Source organism: Heterostelium album, assembly GCF_000004825.1.
Source record: "Heterostelium album PN500 unplaced genomic scaffold PPL_scaffold2, whole genome shotgun sequence".
Lineage (NCBI taxonomy): Eukaryota > Evosea > Eumycetozoa > Acytosteliales > Acytosteliaceae > Heterostelium > Heterostelium album.
In genome coordinates, this window is record NW_008805064.1 from 1,625,786 (window position 1) to 1,644,975 (window position 19,190).

Genomic DNA, 19,190 nt, shown 5'->3' on the forward strand with positions numbered 1-19,190 from the left:
ATTAGATTTTAAAATTGTTAGATTCACAATCAATCTTTAATAGCTTAAGATTCTTCTTTATAGAAGACACTACAATCAATATCCTTGATACTATGAGCTGGTTCAAAAAACCTACCTCATTTTTCTATCTTTATTTCTTCAATTTTGTATATGGAGTAAAAGTTGTATTTATTTCGAGATTTCTTTGTAATTCTGAACTAACATTATTTAAACTTTGGTAGTGTTAGTTTGTTGATTAAAAGTATAAGATGAGAGTTATTCATTGTATTTCTTTAAAGTAGTTATATGTGAAACTGATACTAATTCATTCGAACACCTATGATCCTCATTCTTTTTAAATGCTTCGTATATTGTAAGTAAACTCTCATTTTTTGCCTCACAATCTACCTATCTCTTTCTTTCTTCATCATCAGTAAAGTGTTTACTCATACTTCATACATTCTAGCTCTTACAGATATTCGCCCCTATGCTTTGACTTGATGTTTTTGTATATCACATACAACTTACAGCAATGCTCCTGTTTTGCAAATTAATTCTGTAGTTGGTTGCAATGAAAAATCGAAATAAAATTTAATTAAATTTTTTATTTTTTTTTCTTTTATTGCAAAATATCATTGTTTTTAACATATGCAAAGAGTTAATGTGTGGGTTTTTGAAAGTATTCTATTTAAAACTACAGTGACAGATATCTTTCTTTATTCAAATTAATTTATTTTTTAAATTTAGAAAATAACAAGAAGTTAAACAAGTTGAGAGGAACATGATTATTATCATATTGCAAGAATGTTCAATATTTAAACAAAAATTTGGATCATTCCAACTTTATTTCTTTAAAGTATTAATTTAAACAATAAATAAATTTGAAAATTTTTTTATATATAGGTCCAAGTCACAGGAAAGTCTAACTTCTACCACGACCTCTACCACCATTAATCAATCAATTGGCACAATTTATAATAGAAACGTTCGCCAAAGAGTGGAGACTCGTTTCTGAACGACTCTAATGGTAGGTCAACCAGATGAGATCCTATGCACTCGAATCTTTCGAAATTCTCATTAATTGATGGAGAGAAACCAATCTTGAAGTCACTCAACCAAGTAGTAGTATCGTCTATAGTCCAATATTGTGGGTCTATTTTGTTTTGATCATAACATTCATAAGAGTATCAGTTATTGTCAACCTTTGTCAGTGTAAGACTTACCTTTAGTACGATAATTAGAGTGATGACCAATTGTTTGATTAGTGGTGGTAGTGGTCGTGGTAGAAGAAAAAGAACTTTGCTGCGACTCCGACATTATAAATAAAAAAATTATAATTTCAAAGATACATCAAACTGAACGGTATGTAATACTATGTATTGAATCCCAGCTATAGTTATATAATACTGACATTGTTTTCATACTTAGATCCGACAAAGAATAACTAATTCTGCTCTCCCAGCTCTCGCCGAACAATGTTGATATTCGTCACAATCAACTTCATCACACACCGAAGCTATCTTTGTCGAATCGAAATTCTCATGTGTGGAGCACGACGAAAAAAGACCCAACTGTTCTTCCGCTCTCTGGAATCAGACTCTAGATGGAAAGTTTGAATGGGCATCTGAATCAGATATTCATGGATATGTAAAATTGGTTTTGGTATTAGTGAAATGATTTCAAAATTCTTTTTAGGAAATATTTCATAATTTAGATCATGTTATTTTAGTTTTGTTAAAAATGGATAATATATATTAAATAGAAGTCTACCTTTAGTAGATGTTTTTATGGAAAATACCTCAGAGTCTACAATATAGGTGCTACCTCACTCAAAATTTGGATAAAATAATTAGTATTAAAAAAATATTCATATTTTTTACACATTAAACGAGTTATAAAATAAAAAAATAAAATAATTCTTTGGATCCAAAATAAAATAATGATAAATGATTATAGTGGGATCAACTTGGAAGAAATAATTTTTAATTTTTAATATGATTTGTGATTTTATTACACTTGTCCAGTGTAGAGATCTTGAAAATATAACTTTTTAAATTAATATCAATTTTTGTATTTATTTTGATATATTAATAACAACATACCATTGATTCTCTAAAGTTTTAAAGACAAATATTAAAATGGTTTTAGATCCAATGTTGTTAATAAAAAAAAACAAATTTTCATTTTAAAATAATCAATACACACAATTATCGAATTGAATGAAAAAATTCTCATAATTGGTGGTTGAACAGAAGATGATTTTTATAAAATAATATAACTTGAAGAAAAAAGATATTAATAATTTCATTTTTTAACTATATTTAAAAATTGTAAAAAGGGTGGATTAATTATCTTCACATGTAGTGGCTCAATGATAAATGAGATATAATAGAATATATATTGGAGGAATTGTTATTATAATCTGATTTTAAAAAATTCATTTAAGTGAGGGAATAATATTTAGGTTTGAATCTGATCCAATTAAAAAAAAATCTGGTTTATTAATATATTGTTTTTATAGTCATCCAAGATATTGGAAAATATTAACTCATTTTTTCGATTATCTAAATAGTCAGTTTGTAATCCAAGAGATTTTTTTGTTTTTAATATTGATAATTGGGAGTTAAAACCTAAATAACTTGATTAAATAAAACTATTTCAAATCCGTAGATTAGATATATAAAAAAGATGATGTAAGAATAACGAATCAATTTTTATTTTATTTTTACAATTTGAAATATACAGTATATGGTTTGATACCATTTAGGATTATATTTGAAAGTTGAGGGAAAAAAAGGGGTTTCTTTTTTATATTAATCATAAAATGAATATGTTTCTGGAATTTCAATAGATATTATTCTAATTAAAATTTTGAACTGTTTTGAGGAAAAAACAAAAAACAATATAAATAGAAAATTTTATCATTCTTTTTATCATATCAAATATTTCATTAATACTTTTTTTCTAAACTAAACACATTCTTAACAATATGGCTGGACCGTGGAACCTCTCGTTTGTATAAATAATTTTTTCTATTAAAATTTACAAAGATAATAGACTAACAAAGAAAAAAGACCTGGACAGAGTAAAGATAAAATCCCGACGTGGGCTTGGCCTTCGTTCAACTCAAGTGCATGTACAAAATCTTGATGGAAGACCAGGTAGAGTACGTATTCAAGCTGGAGGATCCCCTGATGAGGATAATGATCTTGCACCACACCAAGATGCAAACTTCAGTAGATCATTTGGTGGAGTGTACCTTAGAGTCACTAATATCGGCTCAACTACTCTCAAAGTTTGGACTGCATAAATCAGAGTACAATTTTCATATTTCTAAAGAAAATATCAATAAAAGGAACTAAATTCAAATCAAACTTTTTTATTGTTTATTTTTTTGTTTCTTTAAATAAAGACTAATATTTACAACTGAAAGTATTACCAAAATAAATTAAAATTCATTTTAAGGATATGATTTTACAGTGAATTTTGGTTAAAGATTTGTTGATGAAACCAATAGATTCATAATAATGGTCACCACTTGGGAGATTCAATATTCCACTTATCAGCCGGTTCAAAGTTTTCATGAGATATATCTAATAATTGATTTTTTAAGGACTTTTGTTCTTGATGATGACATTTTAATTTATAAATTAGAGAAACAAAACAAAAAGATGGTGAATATATATTATTTACCCCTCTGTTGATTCAAAACACATAACAAAACCACGATCCGCAAAGAAGATTAATTCACAGTGCCTAACCGACTATTCAATACAAAACTATTTAAGATCACAAACCAATAAACAAATCTTTTACCATTTCTGCGAATACAGTTACTAGTATCACTGTAACAAGAAAAATTTGATGGTTTGATAATAATCAAATTTTTCTTTTTTTTTTTTTTACTGTTTTTGCTTTTCCTTAATTCTACGAATTGATTGCTATTTTGATTATTATTATAATTATTTTAGACATTGTTATTTTATAGATTATTAAGTTGATGAGAATACAAATGATTGAATTGGTTAATTGAAAATGAAGAAATGAAGAAGAGGAAATAATAGTTGGCTGACATATGATTGGTTACTGGTTAAGTTTGGATTGTAAGTTACTGATACTGGAAATGGATTCCTTTTTTTTAATATAACTAATGTGGTATACATGTTTTATTTAAAGAAATTGAAAAGTAGCTTATAGCTACGAGAGAGGTATTTAAAATTGGAGAAGGAGGGTTGTACCGCTCAATTGATCGTTTGTAATTTTGATTAATATTCCACCTGTCTCCTTTCATCCTTGATTTATCCTTAAAAAGATGTATTTGATCCACGTCGTACGATTATCCGATCCTAAAAGAATTGTTGTATGAACTTTACCATTTCTAGATTCTAACTATTAAATTTCCATCGCCACATTCCATGATTTGATGGCTTCTATCTACGTTGACAAGGCGTATGATTAGCTATTAAATCATTAATGAATGTGTCTTTTCTCGATTGTTGATCGCTGCTATATCCATTAAGTACTGGTATCTGTTCACTCTCACATACCAAAGAGCGAATACCAATGTGAATAGTATGACCTACTGATGGATACCTATCCTCTATCCCGTCTGAGGTGTAAATGATTCCCTACAAAATATCATTGTTTTTAACATACCAAAAAAAGTAAAAAGAATGAAAAATTTAATTAAATTTTATTTATTTCGATTTTTCATTGGTCAACTCACTTTCAACCTGGATATATTAGGAATGTAAATGCAAATGATATTTTAGAGGGTGATTGTTATCATTTGCCAGCGTAGGCTCGAAAGATATCTCAGACCATAATATCGATCTCGCCAGAAGAATCAAACAATTTTACACCAATCTACATGATTCTCAGCACACTATAAGAACCACTTTTTTGTGTCGCGCAGTCACAAATCATTTTTTTTTATAATAACTAAAGAGGTATACATGTTTTATTAAAAGTTGTATTAAAAGGATGGATTTACCATCAAGTTTTTTTCGTAGTCTATTTTTTTCTTTTTAGTTGGTGGTTGATTTAATTAATTAGTTGGCAGGTTGGGAAGAGAGTTAATTTCATTTACTTGATTAGTTGGCTGGAGTTGGAGTGTTGTTTATTAATTTTAGAATGTTTCTGTGGATATCGAAGTCGGATATAATAGATTGGTTGGAGAAATCAGTCACAAATCACAAAAAAATTTTTTTTTTTTTTTTTTTTTTTAAAATTATCCTTGTACTACCATTACTGATAGTCAAGGTGTAGAGCTTGATATTACCCTACAGTTCGTGTTTTTATTTATTTATTGTTGGAGCAGTTCAGCCACAGGCCGGCTGAGGTGGCCATCATTTTGAGAAAGGGATGATGTTCCCATTGATTTGGTTTGGCAGACTGAGTATTTAAGCCACTTAGAATTCTAAGCGGGTACGTGTGTAAACCACTCGGTGTTCACCTATGATAAGCCTGCTAGTTACTGTCGGTGTCAACTTCATGGGGTCCAAGATAGTATTGAATACTAGATTAGTACGTGGCGCGCTCCTTTCAAGTCGGGAAAATTTTTTGTAAAAACCCGGGATCGATCCCACGACCCAAGTCCTCTAAGGCTTACTAATGGACCAACTTGGCCAAAGAGGCTTGGGCTAAATCACAAAAAAAGTGAAAATTTTATTAATGGTGTACATGCGCGCATTACGGGTATTACGGGTATTTATAAGTAATAGATACTCCCCTTCCGGGAATCGAACCCGGGGTATCAGTGTGAGAGACTAATGTGTTACCACTACACCAAAGAGGAATTGGATGAATTTTAAGCTTCAAAATAAATTTTTTAAACATACTAAAATACACTAAAACAATTATCCACAAAACCAATTATATTAGTGGTTAAAATCGCATGTGTAGAACATCCCTCCTGGTCTTTATTTGATGTTCTTTTTAATACCAGTTGCAATTCAAATCTATGTCTCAACATCTCTTTAATCATGTTTCAACTAATCTGTATTAATGTTGTAAATTTAGAAGTCTTCATCAATATAAATACACTTTACTATACAAAACTAAACAATATTTATTTATTTCTTTGTTTCTTTTTAATATGTTCAGAATGCTCCAATATCTCACTTTTAACATCTTTACAAACGTCGTCATAATAATCATCTTCTTTCTCTTCCTCTTTTTCCTCATCTTCCTCTTCTTCTTCATTTGGTTCATGTCCATAAATATATTTGAGGAAATATTGTATATCAGGTGTATAGACACGTGCACGTCTTCTCAAACCTTTCATTTGGAAGCCTTCTTCTCTGTGGAAATATAAGTAAAGCAAAGAGTCCAAGTCATTGTGAGCCGCTGCGTAATGCATTCCGTAGGTACACACTTCGTTTGGTGTGGTTTCATTCAAATACTTTGTCATCTCGTATGAGCCACTCTCTTCAATGTAGCTGGTAAAACCTTTTCCCTTTTGATCGGGATACTTTGAACGGTATTTTCGCATCAGCGATACGTGATTGTAGAGAATCGTCATTCGATAGAGATTGTAAATGGAGAACTCTGGATGTCGATCAAACAGAAACTCTATTACATCCCATCCTCTGTTGATCATATCGACTGGCATTTGTCGCTTCATCTTTGGAACTGCGGTTTGATCATAGAGATACTGGAAGATCTCACGTGGATAATCACATGACTCCAAGTTCAAAGTGACCGATTTTCCATACAATCCATAGAGATAGATGAAATGCTCGAGATCGGTAGTTCTCGAAATCATATCTTTGATTTGTGCTGCCTCCTTCTGTTCGTCGGACAACATGATATTAACGGGTCGATTGTAGTATCCAGAGTAGACAGCAAAATCATTGGTTGGCAATCCCTCTGCCCGATTGAAGCTGGCAATTCGCTCCCTTACATACTCTTGAACGTGAATTTGGACGGACCACGGCTGGAACAGTCTCACCAGTTTAGAAGAGTGTGGACGCAAATCCAAATTGTATCGTTCACATAGATATCGGAATGCACCGAGATGTCCAGTCTTTTGCAGCTCCTCCAGTATTTTAAACAGTGAATCTATTGCCAACTCCTCGTCGTAGCCAGTCTCGTCAAAGAGATATTCGAGCATCTCGACCTGACCACCAACAGCGGCATGATAGATCGCCTTGAGTCTACTGGCAGCGGTCAGTTTCAACGATTTGATGAATTCAATATCACCACTCTTGGCCATGTAATACAATGGTTTTCTAGCGAGCAGAAATCTGTAGTTTGCATTGAGGTATTTGATTACTTTGATAGCGGCCTTCTCTAGAAAGTAATCGATTTTCGGCTCCAACTCGTAGATTCCAAGAATCTTTGCCTCCAAAGCATACTTTAATAGTTCTAAACGATCGTATTTGGCAATAGACAGCAGGAAATTACCAATAAAACTATATTTTTCACTGTAATGATCTTTTCCAAATGCATATCGAGTCCAAACAAACTTTAATAAATCCAAATTATCTGATTCAACCGCTAACCTTATTGCATATTTAAGTTTTGAATAACTCATAAATTGATGTCTTTTAACTACAGATATAGTTTGATTTTCTTGTAATTGTTGTTGTTGTTGATGTTGTTGTTCATTATTATTATTATTCTTCTTATTCTTTCTTTTGGATGTTGTACTACTTATGAAATCAGCATATTTAGTTGATGTCGATCTCTTTCTTGTTGATGTACTGGGTGTTGAGGTAACCAAGTCCGATGGTTTCGTTTCGTTGGTTGCCAAGGGACGACCCGATATGACTGTACCCCAATCAAGACGATTGTAGAGTTCCTCTGATTTCTCGAATTGCTTATAGATCAACGAGAACACTCTGAGTTTTCCAAGCGTTTCAATAGAGGTTACCTCTTCAAGTTCACTCCAAACATATCTTCGTTTCAAAGGATACAACTGTCTATGAATTAAATTGATATATTTACTGACTTTAACTCTAGTAACCTTATTCTTTATTATAGATAAAAACAATTGTTTTCTGACATCATCATCTTTATTGATATTCATTTTTATTTGTAATACAGTATGAAGAAGTCTTAAAAAAAAGAAAATTAATAAATATTTACCAATTGGATTTCGAAGAAAAAAATTAAATTAAATTAAAATTAATTTTTAGCAAAAACAGTTTTTAATTTTGATCAATTTTTGTTTTTCATGTAAAAATTGATATAATTTCCACATTTAAAATCTTTAATTAATGATGATATTCCCATCCCGTAACAAGGATCTCTTCAATTTAATTAACAAATAATGTCTGGTTTCCGGAACCCTGGAATATGAGTGCAAAAAGGAATTAAAAACAATTTCATTTTTTTGTACAATATTATTGTGTAAAAACCTAAAAAGAAATAAAATATTAAATAAGAATATTTATATCAAATATAAATATATAAATATTTTATTTTTTTCTTAAACAATGTTTGATTTTTTTAATTAGTTTAAAATCTAATTATATTCTCCAAAATCAATACAAATAGCTTTTTTTTTTTTAAGTTCTTCATAACAATAAATTGATTTTTATTTTGATTTCAAATACATTTTTTTTTTACCATTGAAAGAGTTGTATTAATAATCTATAGATTTGAGCAGAGTCTCCCTTGTGCGTAGCTGGGAACTCTATTTTAATTACATTCAGCTTTGATGAATTCTAAAGTACAGTCATCTCTTGCTACATGGAGCGCTATGTCCGGGACTTTTGGTACACAGGTCATAATTTTTGCTACAAAGTCCATCTTGGCGATATCTTGACCCCTTTGGTGGTTCTGTAGGTTTATACTGGGATAGGGGAATTGATTTAACCAGACTTATATTTCGGTAAATTTTAGTTTGACAAATTTTATGAAGGACCTATATCACATTTCTTTCCAAATTCTCGTTTACTTCTTCTTTTGGGATGACCTTGGTTATATAATAAAAAAATCACATTTATATTATTTGATCCATTCAAACAGGAGTTTATATCAAATCAATGTTTAAGCATACTTTACAGTAAGGTTGGCTAAGAAATATCACGAAATTGTTTAATGCTATCGTATATATTAATATATTAATGGTGAAGCGTATCGTGCCAAAAATTCTTTTACATTTATCGTACAACTAAAGAAAGTGATCATTTAGGATTGTCCATCATGACAGGTCAAGTACAGAATTGCAAGAAATACAAGTTCACCCACCAAGCTGTTGGTAATCTCAAAGAAGAATTGGCTAAAGAAAATAATAACATCTATTTATGATAATTGATTTTGTACCAATTAATAAATCTTAATTGGACGTATGTACTTTAAAACTTGTTTTTCGAAAGAATAACACTAAATAGGATATCACTTAATCAATCGAAATAATTTCAATCTATTTATTTTAAATTTAGTGTAGTATTTTAAAAGAAGTTAATAGCAAAAATAAATAAAAGACTTAACTTGGCAAATTGGATCTTTATATGTCGTGATAATTAAGATGATGTTATAATGATTACAATCAAATTCTTAGGAAAATCATTTAACCTCTACTCTAAATACAAAAGTATTAACAACGCTATAAATATTAATATTATATTAAGGTTTATAACGCCAATCAGATTATTTTCTTGAAATCTGTAAGAATATAATTGAAGATATCTTCTGTTGGTTTGATTGTTGTTATTGTTGTTGTTGTTGTTATAATGTCAGATCTATATTGGTTAAGATGAAATGTGTTGATGTGATTATTAAAGAATTGAATCATTCTATATCAGTGTGATTCCAAACAAGAATAAACCTGAAAGAAACCCTTTGAAAAGATGACAACATCGACCAAAATAAAATAAAATAAAAAATAAAAATAATTTTTGTTTGCAAAAAAATCATTTTTTTTGTTGACACTTTTGTCTTGTCGTGTTCACACTATTTTTGTATTATTAATTAATTAATTTAATTCTATTTTATTTCTTTTCATACAAATTGTATATATATTTTATTTATTTATTTATTTACTTAATATATTACTTATAAATATTTTAAATTTTAAAACATTCAATCTTTTAATTATCAAAGGTAGGTAAATTAATTATAAATAAAAATACTATCTTTTTTGTTTTTTTTTTTTGTCTTTTTTTTATACTTATGACGACAACTTCACACAACCACACACACACACACATTTTTAGATATTACTAATGCTATTATAGTTATAGTAATACTATATATTATAGTATTAGTAAAAAGTAAAAAAAAATTAATATTAATTTAATTTAATAATTTATTTATTTATTTTAATTATATAGTAGGTCAATTATATTCGAATGAATTTATATATTTTATCGATAGTGTTCTTAGTTTTAACTATTATAGCATTCAATTTATATTCAAGTAGCAGTCAACAAACAAAGAAAATGACAAAATTAAAGATTGGAGATGACGCCCCAGAGTTTAGTTCCACCGACAAGGATGGAAACCACGTCGATCTCGCCCAATTCAAGGGTAAGATACTGGTACTCTATTTCTACCCAAAGGACAACACACCTGGTTGCACTGCAGAGGCATGTGAATTCCGTGATAAATATGAAGAGTTTGTTCAAGCTGGTGCATCAGTAAGTAAACATAATCTATTATCATCATTATTATTATTATTACTATTGCAATATTAACATTAAATGTTATGTTGTTGTTATTATTAGGTTGTCGGAGTTAGCTCAGACTCTTCTGAATCACACCAAAAGTTCACTTCCAAATATAAATTACCATTCACTTTGATCACAGACAAGAAAAACGAGATTGCACACAAGTATGGTGTTGGAAAGGAGTTGCTATTCCTTCCAGGTCGTTCCACTTTTATCATCGATCAAAATGGAAAGATTGCATGTGAGTACTCATCATTGTTCAAAGCAACCAACCATATCTCAGAGGCATTGAAATGTATCAATGATTTAAAGACAAAACAATAAAAACTTATATATATACAAACAATTCAATATTTATCACACATCATTATCATCCTCACACACAAATATGAAAAACTTTTAAAATAAAAAAAAAAAGATTTTTTACAAGAAAAATCAAAAAAAAAAAGATCAAAAATGAAATGAGGCATTAAAATTAAAACAATTTAAACTTTTTGTGATATTATTATTTATTTTAGCTATAGTTTTTTTTTTGTTTAGTTTTTAAGTTGTTAGTTTTTAGTTTAATTTTAAGTAGATTTAGATAGTTAGTAAATATAGATATGATAAACATAATGGATGGTAGTAAACCACCAAATAATTGTGTAGAGTTGGATGCTTCTGTAACCTATTGTTCGAGTGAAGGTGAAGTTCATAAAGCAAACAACACACTGCTTGGTGACACCTATAGAGTTTGGCAAACTGCTGAACTCACCGACCTAGCGGTTATCGAATATCAATTCAGTGAACCAAGATATATTAAGGCGATCGATATTACCAATGCCGGTTGTTCTTTCATCGAGGTATTAGTTGGTTATTCAACTTGGGAAACAAATGAATATCAAGTAAGTCAAAACCATTTAATCTTGGAGTGTATATATATATATATATAAAGTTATTAACAATATTGCATCGATTTTTTTTTTTAAACAAAAGGTAATGGTACAATTAACAACATTTATGGCAGCGAGTGATAGTAAAGATAATACAAATAGATCGAGATCAATGAGATTCGAAGGATCAAAGATAACATCGATGACCGCGAATAGACGGTGGGAAAAGGTGCGGGTGATCTGCAAGCAACCGTTCATCAAGACCAATATCGGAATTGCAAGTATCAAGTTCTACGGAAAACCAGAGACTAAAGTCGAGAAAGAAGATGTGCTGGCAACCACACCAGTACCGCTGGCAGGCGAGAATTTCCCTGTGCCTCAGGGGAAACTGTCGATCTCTTCAAGCAATGTCTTAAATTCACCGGGTCAGTTGGATAGCAGTGCTACAGATCTCGATACATCGATGACCGACATTGAAACGACACCGACAAAACTCAATAGTTCAAAGACCATTTTGGATTCCAGCAACAAAAAACTCAATCGTTCAGGAAGTTTAACATTTTCAAATTCGAAATCTAAATCGATATTGACCAATATTCTACCTGGCAAATGTATTGTCGTAAAGAAACCGTCAGAGTTGGAAGAGGAATTTAATAAAGTTGCAACAAACAAAGACGATAATCATCATCATCACAAGATGGATATAGATACACCATCATCATCATCATCGAAAAAACCAAAAGAAACAAGTAAACCTAAACTTGTTGAACCAAAAGATGAAGATACAGAAGAGGAAGATGGACATACCGATGAGGATGACAACGTTCATACAATTGTAGTGGAGCCAAAAGAATCTAAATATATTACTCCATTTGGTCTTATATTGGTAAGTTATTTATTAATTATTAAACATTAGTAGTAGAAAGTAAAACTAATATTGTGACCTTTTCAATATCTATAATTTATAGAAAGGAGTTGTAATTGTAATAGGTGGAATTGTTAATCCTAGAAAAGGAGAGTTGAGAGTTAAAGCTTTGGAGATGGGTGCCGATTATAAGCCGGATTGGTGTAAGGGTGCAACTCATTTGATTTCACCTTATATTGGTACTCCCAAAGCGGATGCATGCGATGGGTCGATTGTTGCACCGGAATGGATCGATGAGTGTTACAAACAAAAGACAAGACTGGCAATCAAATCATTCGCTGTAACCAAGACATTCCCAAAGCAAGATTCAAAGAACAAACAACAACAATCAACTTCGAAATCAGTGGGTAAGAGTATTAGTACCAGCTCTGGCAAGAAGAAGAAGGGCGGAAAGAAGAAAAAGAGTAAATCAACCGATCCAAACGATCCTACCGACTCTGAAGATGAAGACGATGGATTACCAAATGAATACGATCTCAACGATGATTTCATTGATACTGGCGATGTCGATGATTCAGCCGACGACGACGACAACGATGCAGATGGTGACGACGAGAACTCGGATGACGACGACCCATGGAGTGAGAGAAGACTGAACAAGAAGCGTGAGAAGGAAGATATCGACGATTTATTGAAGGATGGACTTGGATTTTTAAAGAGAGAGTACGGTTCGAACGATGCTATGATCAAACAACTGTCAAGCTCCACAAAGAAACCTAAGCACAAACATCACAATCGCACTGAGAGCAATGGAAAGAATCACAAGAAACAGGCAGACATTGAATATATGCCAAAAGATGAGGAGACAGTATTCGATAACAATCTACTGTTTGATTTCGGAACACAAGAGATCTCACACGAACAAATTAAAGCAGAACTCAATAAGATTGTTAGTTTAGCACCAACGTCAGACAAATCACCACCACCCAAGACCGAAGATTTCGATACCGATGAAGATGAAGATATTAAACCAGAGTTCTTTGCTCCTTCCAATGGAGCAAATAAATCGAAATCGAAATCAGCATTAACAACAGAAACATCAACAACAAAAACTACACCATCAACAAACAATAATGATTTGAAAGCAAAATCAACAACAACTACAACCACTACTAATAATAATACCACTACAATTTCAACATCTCCTCCCAAAGCAAAAGAAAAGAAAGTAGATGCTGTAATTGTAAAGGGAAAAGAATGTAAGTCAAGTCAACTCCAAATCAACTCTTTATGTCAAACTAAACATTTGCTAATCTTTATCTAAATCTTTTTATTACAGATATTATCGATCCATTACCAACATTCTTTGATGGAATCAATTTCTATTTAAGTTTGAAAGATGAAAATATAAAGAATCAAGTAAAGAGATATATAATTGCTTATAAAGGGTATGTCTTGTTTAAATATCTTATACACATCTATAGCAAAACAACTAATATTTCTATTTATTATTTAGTACTCTTAATATACAACCTACAGAATCAACAAAATTCATTATTACCGATAAGAATTGGGATAGATTATTTGATATTATCAAAGCTAAATACCCAAGTGTAACATTTTTAAAGCCATCGTTTATCATGAAATCACATAACTATCAAAAGATTGTACTGACCGAATCACATGAAATATCAAAATAAAAAAAAAAAGCGATAAAATTAAATATATAGTTTAATTTTAAACTATATATTTCTAGAAATAGAAAGTGTTTTGTTTTTTGCAATAATTAAATAATTACAAATAATTATAATTTATTCATTGATTGTAATTGTGAAAATTCTTACAGAATGATCGGTACTGCAAGTTGCTACATTAAAAGAGTTGTCTGTCAATTTCTTCCATCGAATTCTACGGACATCTGAAATATGTGATAAATGAGATGGAATTGTTTCAATCAAGCTCCACTGAATTGGTGAACCGTCAGTGGTGTCTTCACCTTTCCAAATGGTAATCTTTCCTTCTTCATCACCAACCGCCAATAGATGGCACTTCTCATTTGCCAACTTTGGTGCAAACTCCACTGTTGTGATACCGGCGGTGAATGTTGGCAGCGTCGAAGCCAATGCCCATCCTTTCTCTTTGGTGTTTGTCCAAATCTTTACCGCTTTATCTCTGGAACCGGTGGCAAAGTACTTGTCGTCGTGTGTCCACGAACATCCCCAAACGATTCTACCGTGTGACTTTGGTGCTGCTGTAACTTTAATGTATGGTTCGTTTGGATTGTCTGTTCTCTCCCAGAGTGACCACATACGATCTCTGCTTACACCCAAAAGATACTTGTTGTCATGTGAGAATGCCAATTGCACAATGGTTAGAGTGTGACCCTTCAACACGGCAACCTCTTTCCAATTGGCGACATTCCAAATTCTAATGTTTGCTTGATCAGCTGACGATGCTCTGCAGGTGGAAGCAAGGTATTTTCCATCGTAACTACAGGCAACTGCGATAATCTCATTACCATGACCATATAGCTTTTGAATCTCTGGCCAGAGTGACGATTGTAAAAGATGTTCTTCGAATGGTGGCTTGTCAAGCACCTCTGGATTAAAGAAGACCGGTTCCTCAAATCCACCCTCTCCCAAAGCTTCGTTGTCTTCTCCGGTCATTGTAAACTCTGCCGGTTGATCTGATTGACTCTCTGATTGTTCCGCTGAGAAGAAAGGTTTATTCGATAGACCCAACGATGGTTGATTTGCAGCCATCGGTCTTTGTTGACCGTCGTTCTCATACTTGACACGACTGATATTGGAAAGTGTATCTACAAAATTTTGTGATCCAAAGAAAACTCTGAGAATCTTCTCCTCTGCGCCGGAAACAACTGCATGATTTTTACCGAAAATAAAAGAAAAGCATTCCAAATCGTAACCGTGAATCTGTGGACGTGCAATCTCATGCCACGACTTTAATTCCTTTCCATCTTCTCCATCTCTTTTCCATTCTCCAAATAATCTTAATGTTCTATCAGTACTATAATATTATTAATTAAAAACAACACTTGTTAGATATACTATAACAACATTTTGTGCAATTAAAAAAGCTAAACAATTACCTTGAAGAAATGAAATAGTTGAAATCTGGACTCCACATTAAATCTTGGACTGGTGCGAAATGACCGCTTGGAATGATCTGTGGCTCCCAATGACCGTATTGAACGGATGGGTTCTTCCAGAGATGGAATGCACCGTTGTATCCGTGAGAGAGAATGTACTCACCGTCTGGCGAGAAAACACCACTGTACAGACCCAAAATATTACCACCCATGTCACCGACACGCACGTCGTCCATCCAGATACCAGAGTTCTTCTCTGGTCGCCAAATAATCATGGTCTTGTCCATCGACGCGGAAATGATACACATCTCTTGGAACACCGGCTGATTGGTGTCGGCATCGAGTGCTGCCGGCATCCAATTAATAGAGTATACCCAATCTTCGTGCCCGGACAACACCGACTCGAGCTGCACAATCATCTTGTGCTGATCGACATTGAAACGATGTCCTTTAGTGGAGAGCGAAGTCTGCTCCAGTGCCAACAGCACATCGGAAGCAGTCTTCTCCTTTGATTGCTTACCGGTTTCCTGTTCCTGTGTGGTTTGATGTCTGAATTTCCAGAGACGAATCTTGTAGTCCTGTGACGACGACGCCAGCAGCAACTCGTTGTCCTGTGGGATCGAGCAGAACGACAAACAACGCACCCAATCCTGATGACCTTGCAGTGCGACGATCTTTCTGAATGGCACATTCGATGCCTTCTCGTAGTCGGCGGAAACACCGTCCTTGTGTTGCACAAACACATGAATCTTTGGCTCGACACCACCCAGTGCCAATACCGGTATATTCTTTGTGTTTGGCAAGAAAGAGAGTGCGCAACACTCCATCATTCTCGGTTTAAACTCTATCGATTGAATAACACTCCATTTCGCATCGGCAACACTCTCACGAATCCAAATCTTTACTGTATTATCAGCGGATGTCGAACACAACATCAAAGAATTATCTGGGAATCTAACGATCGAACATGAAGTAACACTATCGGTATGTGATTTCAATACTTCATAAATTTCATACTAACATAATAACATAATATCAATAACATAACATTATTATCAATAATATTAGTAAATCAACGCTGAACGAATTTATATTGTATATTGTTGTTGTTATTTATTGTTGTTGTTGTATTTACTTACGATTCCTGTTGATTCATTCTTTTTCCAATGAATAAGAGTACTGTCGGACGATGCAGATATCAATTCAGATTCCTCGGATGTACCGATGATGGATGGTATCCACTTGACATGATTGACACGATCTTTGTGACCTGGCAGTGTTGCAATGACAGTCGATTGAATAGGGCAGAGCAATGCGACAAAGTTTTGTGCACCGTACGCAACTATATTGTTTCTACCCCAATCTATACAATCACCATTTGAATTACCACCAATACTAATATAATCTAAACTAGTTGATAACTTCATCTCTCTCTTCAAACCAATATATATATTATATTAATTTGTTGAATTGCAATGTTACTAGAAACAAATGTAAGATTATCCGTTAAAAAATACAAATTTTGTATTTTTCGTTTTATTTCAGTGTGGTTGACTGCGAAAAAAAAAAGAAAAAACATTTTCTCAGTTCAGACTAATATAACATTAATGTGTGGTATTAATTTATCATCCATCTATTCATCGATTAATCATTTATCTGCAAAAATATCAGTAATTTAAAGAATCAAAATGAATTTGTTCTAAACTTTGCACCCGATTTAGTTTTATATAGCTTTGACTCATAATTTTGGACTTCAAAAAAAGACTAATATTCATTGCTTTTGTAATCAAAAGATATTGATGAATTGACTTGTATGCAAATGATAATAATAATATTTTTGATTATAATTAGGTTAAGATGAGATAAAATTAAAGTTAAAAATAATTAATATATTAATTATCAGTTGTTCTAAATATATTTAGAACTTTAAAGAATTGAACTTCTTAGTGTTAATTCATTCGATAGATCATCATATGATGTGTCGTTATGTCGAAATATTACAAACTTTCAATAATCTAATTATAATATACTAAATATTGATTGTGTTTAATATATCAAACTTCTTTGTGTATGTGTGTGTTTAATTGTATATGCTTTTTATTTTGATTATAGAAGATAAAAGTGAAGGTGAAGATGAAGCACAACCTCTATAACTTTTTCAGTTACATATATATATATAGATAGAACATAGAACTATTCAAATAGAATATAACATTATTGGCAATGATCATTATCCATATTGGTTGATTAGAATACATTCTATTTGGTGGATCACACACACAAACACACAGATGACCAATTTTTATTTTATTTTGCAAATTGATTCAAATCTAAAACAAACCCAATAAACACAGTGTGTGTTATTAAAAATAACTAAAACATGTGAATTACTTCATCAATTTACAACATTATGATTACATATGATCATAATGTTAAATATTAACTTATGATGATCTATTATAACCTTAACCACTATGATAACAAACGGAGTGGTAATTTAACAATAATAACATAATTATTATTTATTAAATTAATTTAAAGAATAATAATGTTATTATTGTATTGTGTGTTTATTATTATTGCCACGCAAACTCACATCAATTAATAATTAATAAGTAATAAGATGGTTGACAATTTTTCATCTTTATTAGACATCACACCTAACAAAAACTACAATCACCCTAAACAAGCAAAGCACAGAGTGTCAAGTATTAACTTTGTGAATATCCCCAAAAACACACCATTATGAAATCATTGTGTATCAGGTGGTGAAAAAATGTCAAAAAAATTAATTAAATTAAATTTAAAAAAAAAAAAACTAATCTGAAAATATGGTTTTTTAAGAAAAATTTACAATCATCAATTTTGGGGTTAGCAAATGAGTGGGTGTAGATCGATTTTTGACCAAAACTATTTTTAATTTTTTTAATTTTAAAACAAAAAAAAAAACTAATTAAAAATAACCCATCCAAATCAATGATACATCATTTTTACTGAGAAAGAAGAATCATCTTCTACCCTTTTTATGGAAATTTATAAAAATAAATTGGCATTATAATGTCGCACTTGTTGTGAGCTAAATTATTTTTAAATAAACCGTGTCACAACAATTGTTGCTCACTGTTAGGTGAGTTGTTGCTGTGAGGGTGTGTTGGAAAGAGTCGCGCTATTATTATGCGTTCATTTTCAGCTGAAATGAAATAGTGTTGTATGAGTTTTTTTATTAAGTGCGCTGGCTGACTCAGTAAAACAAAACAATGAGTGACAGTGTTTATGCGCAGACTGAGCCAATCTCTCTCAAGTTCTTTTAATATATCGGTTGATGGTTGTTGTGCGGGTGTGGGGTAGGGTTTTGTTTTATTTTAAAATGTGTTTTTTCAATATATCATCACATCTCTATGATCTTTGCTTCTGAATCAAAACCATCATGATGGTGCTCGAATGGAAAAAGACAATTATGACCATTATTACAACAATATGTAAACAATATGAAATCATAAATAAATTTTAAATCAATCATTCATTTATTAGCAGTGAGGCTCTTCCTTTACTTTAAAACGATCATATTTTTAATCGATTTCTATTTAAAACATAAAGTTTATTTTAGTTTTAGATATAAATATATAAAGAAACTTCTAATACTAATAATATTTATATATATACATATTATTTTTATAATAATAATAATAATATAACACAATCACTTTTTTTTTTTATATATAATACTCCACAAACACATTGTTTAT

General features: G+C 31.5%; 6 protein-coding genes and 1 non-coding gene across 7 annotated transcripts; 3 read left to right on the forward strand and 4 right to left on the reverse strand.

The window, feature by feature from the left end:
- Positions 1 to 248: 248 nt before the first annotated feature.
- On the forward strand, positions 249 to 4,329 carry PPL_01960 (uncharacterized protein; the record flags this gene model as incomplete). The annotated part of the gene is made up of 8 exons (XM_020572960.1): positions 249 to 264; positions 1,245 to 1,341; positions 2,501 to 2,550; positions 3,111 to 3,234; positions 3,392 to 3,411; positions 3,634 to 3,653; positions 4,177 to 4,234; positions 4,292 to 4,329. 8 exons carry the CDS (start codon positions 249 to 251, stop codon positions 4,327 to 4,329), a joined length of 423 nt encoding a protein of 140 aa, XP_020437077.1.
- Positions 4,330 to 5,705: 1,376 nt separating this feature from the next.
- PPL_01961 lies at positions 5,706 to 5,776 on the reverse strand. The gene has a single exon. It is a non-coding gene; the product is annotated as a tRNA-Glu (tRNA).
- Positions 5,777 to 6,049: 273 nt separating this feature from the next.
- Positions 6,050 to 8,011, reverse strand: PPL_01962 (uncharacterized protein; the record flags this gene model as incomplete). The annotated part of the gene is made up of 1 exon (XM_020572961.1): positions 6,050 to 8,011. The coding sequence occupies one exon, from the start codon at positions 8,009 to 8,011 to the stop codon at positions 6,050 to 6,052; it is 1,962 nt and encodes a 653-aa protein (XP_020437078.1).
- A 614-nt stretch (positions 8,012 to 8,625) lies between these two features.
- PPL_01963 (uncharacterized protein) lies at positions 8,626 to 8,715 on the reverse strand (the record flags this gene model as incomplete). The annotated part of the gene is made up of 1 exon (XM_020572962.1): positions 8,626 to 8,715. One exon carries the CDS (start codon positions 8,713 to 8,715, stop codon positions 8,626 to 8,628), a length of 90 nt encoding a protein of 29 aa, XP_020437079.1.
- Positions 8,716 to 9,468: 753 nt separating this feature from the next.
- Positions 9,469 to 10,922, forward strand: PPL_01964 (peroxiredoxin; the record flags this gene model as incomplete). Its single annotated transcript, XM_020572963.1, has 3 exons — positions 9,469 to 9,523; positions 10,330 to 10,568; positions 10,656 to 10,922. 3 exons carry the CDS (start codon positions 9,469 to 9,471, stop codon positions 10,920 to 10,922), a joined length of 561 nt encoding a protein of 186 aa, XP_020437080.1.
- Positions 10,923 to 11,212: 290 nt separating this feature from the next.
- On the forward strand, positions 11,213 to 14,035 carry xrcc1 (BRCT domain-containing protein; the record flags this gene model as incomplete). Its single annotated transcript, XM_020572964.1, has 5 exons — positions 11,213 to 11,482; positions 11,574 to 12,356; positions 12,439 to 13,594; positions 13,675 to 13,783; positions 13,852 to 14,035. 5 exons carry the CDS (start codon positions 11,213 to 11,215, stop codon positions 14,033 to 14,035), a joined length of 2,502 nt encoding a protein of 833 aa, XP_020437081.1.
- Positions 14,036 to 14,146: 111 nt separating this feature from the next.
- On the reverse strand, positions 14,147 to 16,871 carry elp2 (WD40 repeat domain-containing protein; the record flags this gene model as incomplete). Its single annotated transcript, XM_020572965.1, has 4 exons — positions 14,147 to 15,362; positions 15,445 to 15,767; positions 16,188 to 16,460; positions 16,584 to 16,871. 4 exons carry the CDS (start codon positions 16,869 to 16,871, stop codon positions 14,147 to 14,149), a joined length of 2,100 nt encoding a protein of 699 aa, XP_020437082.1.
- Positions 16,872 to 19,190: the final 2,319 nt, after the last annotated feature.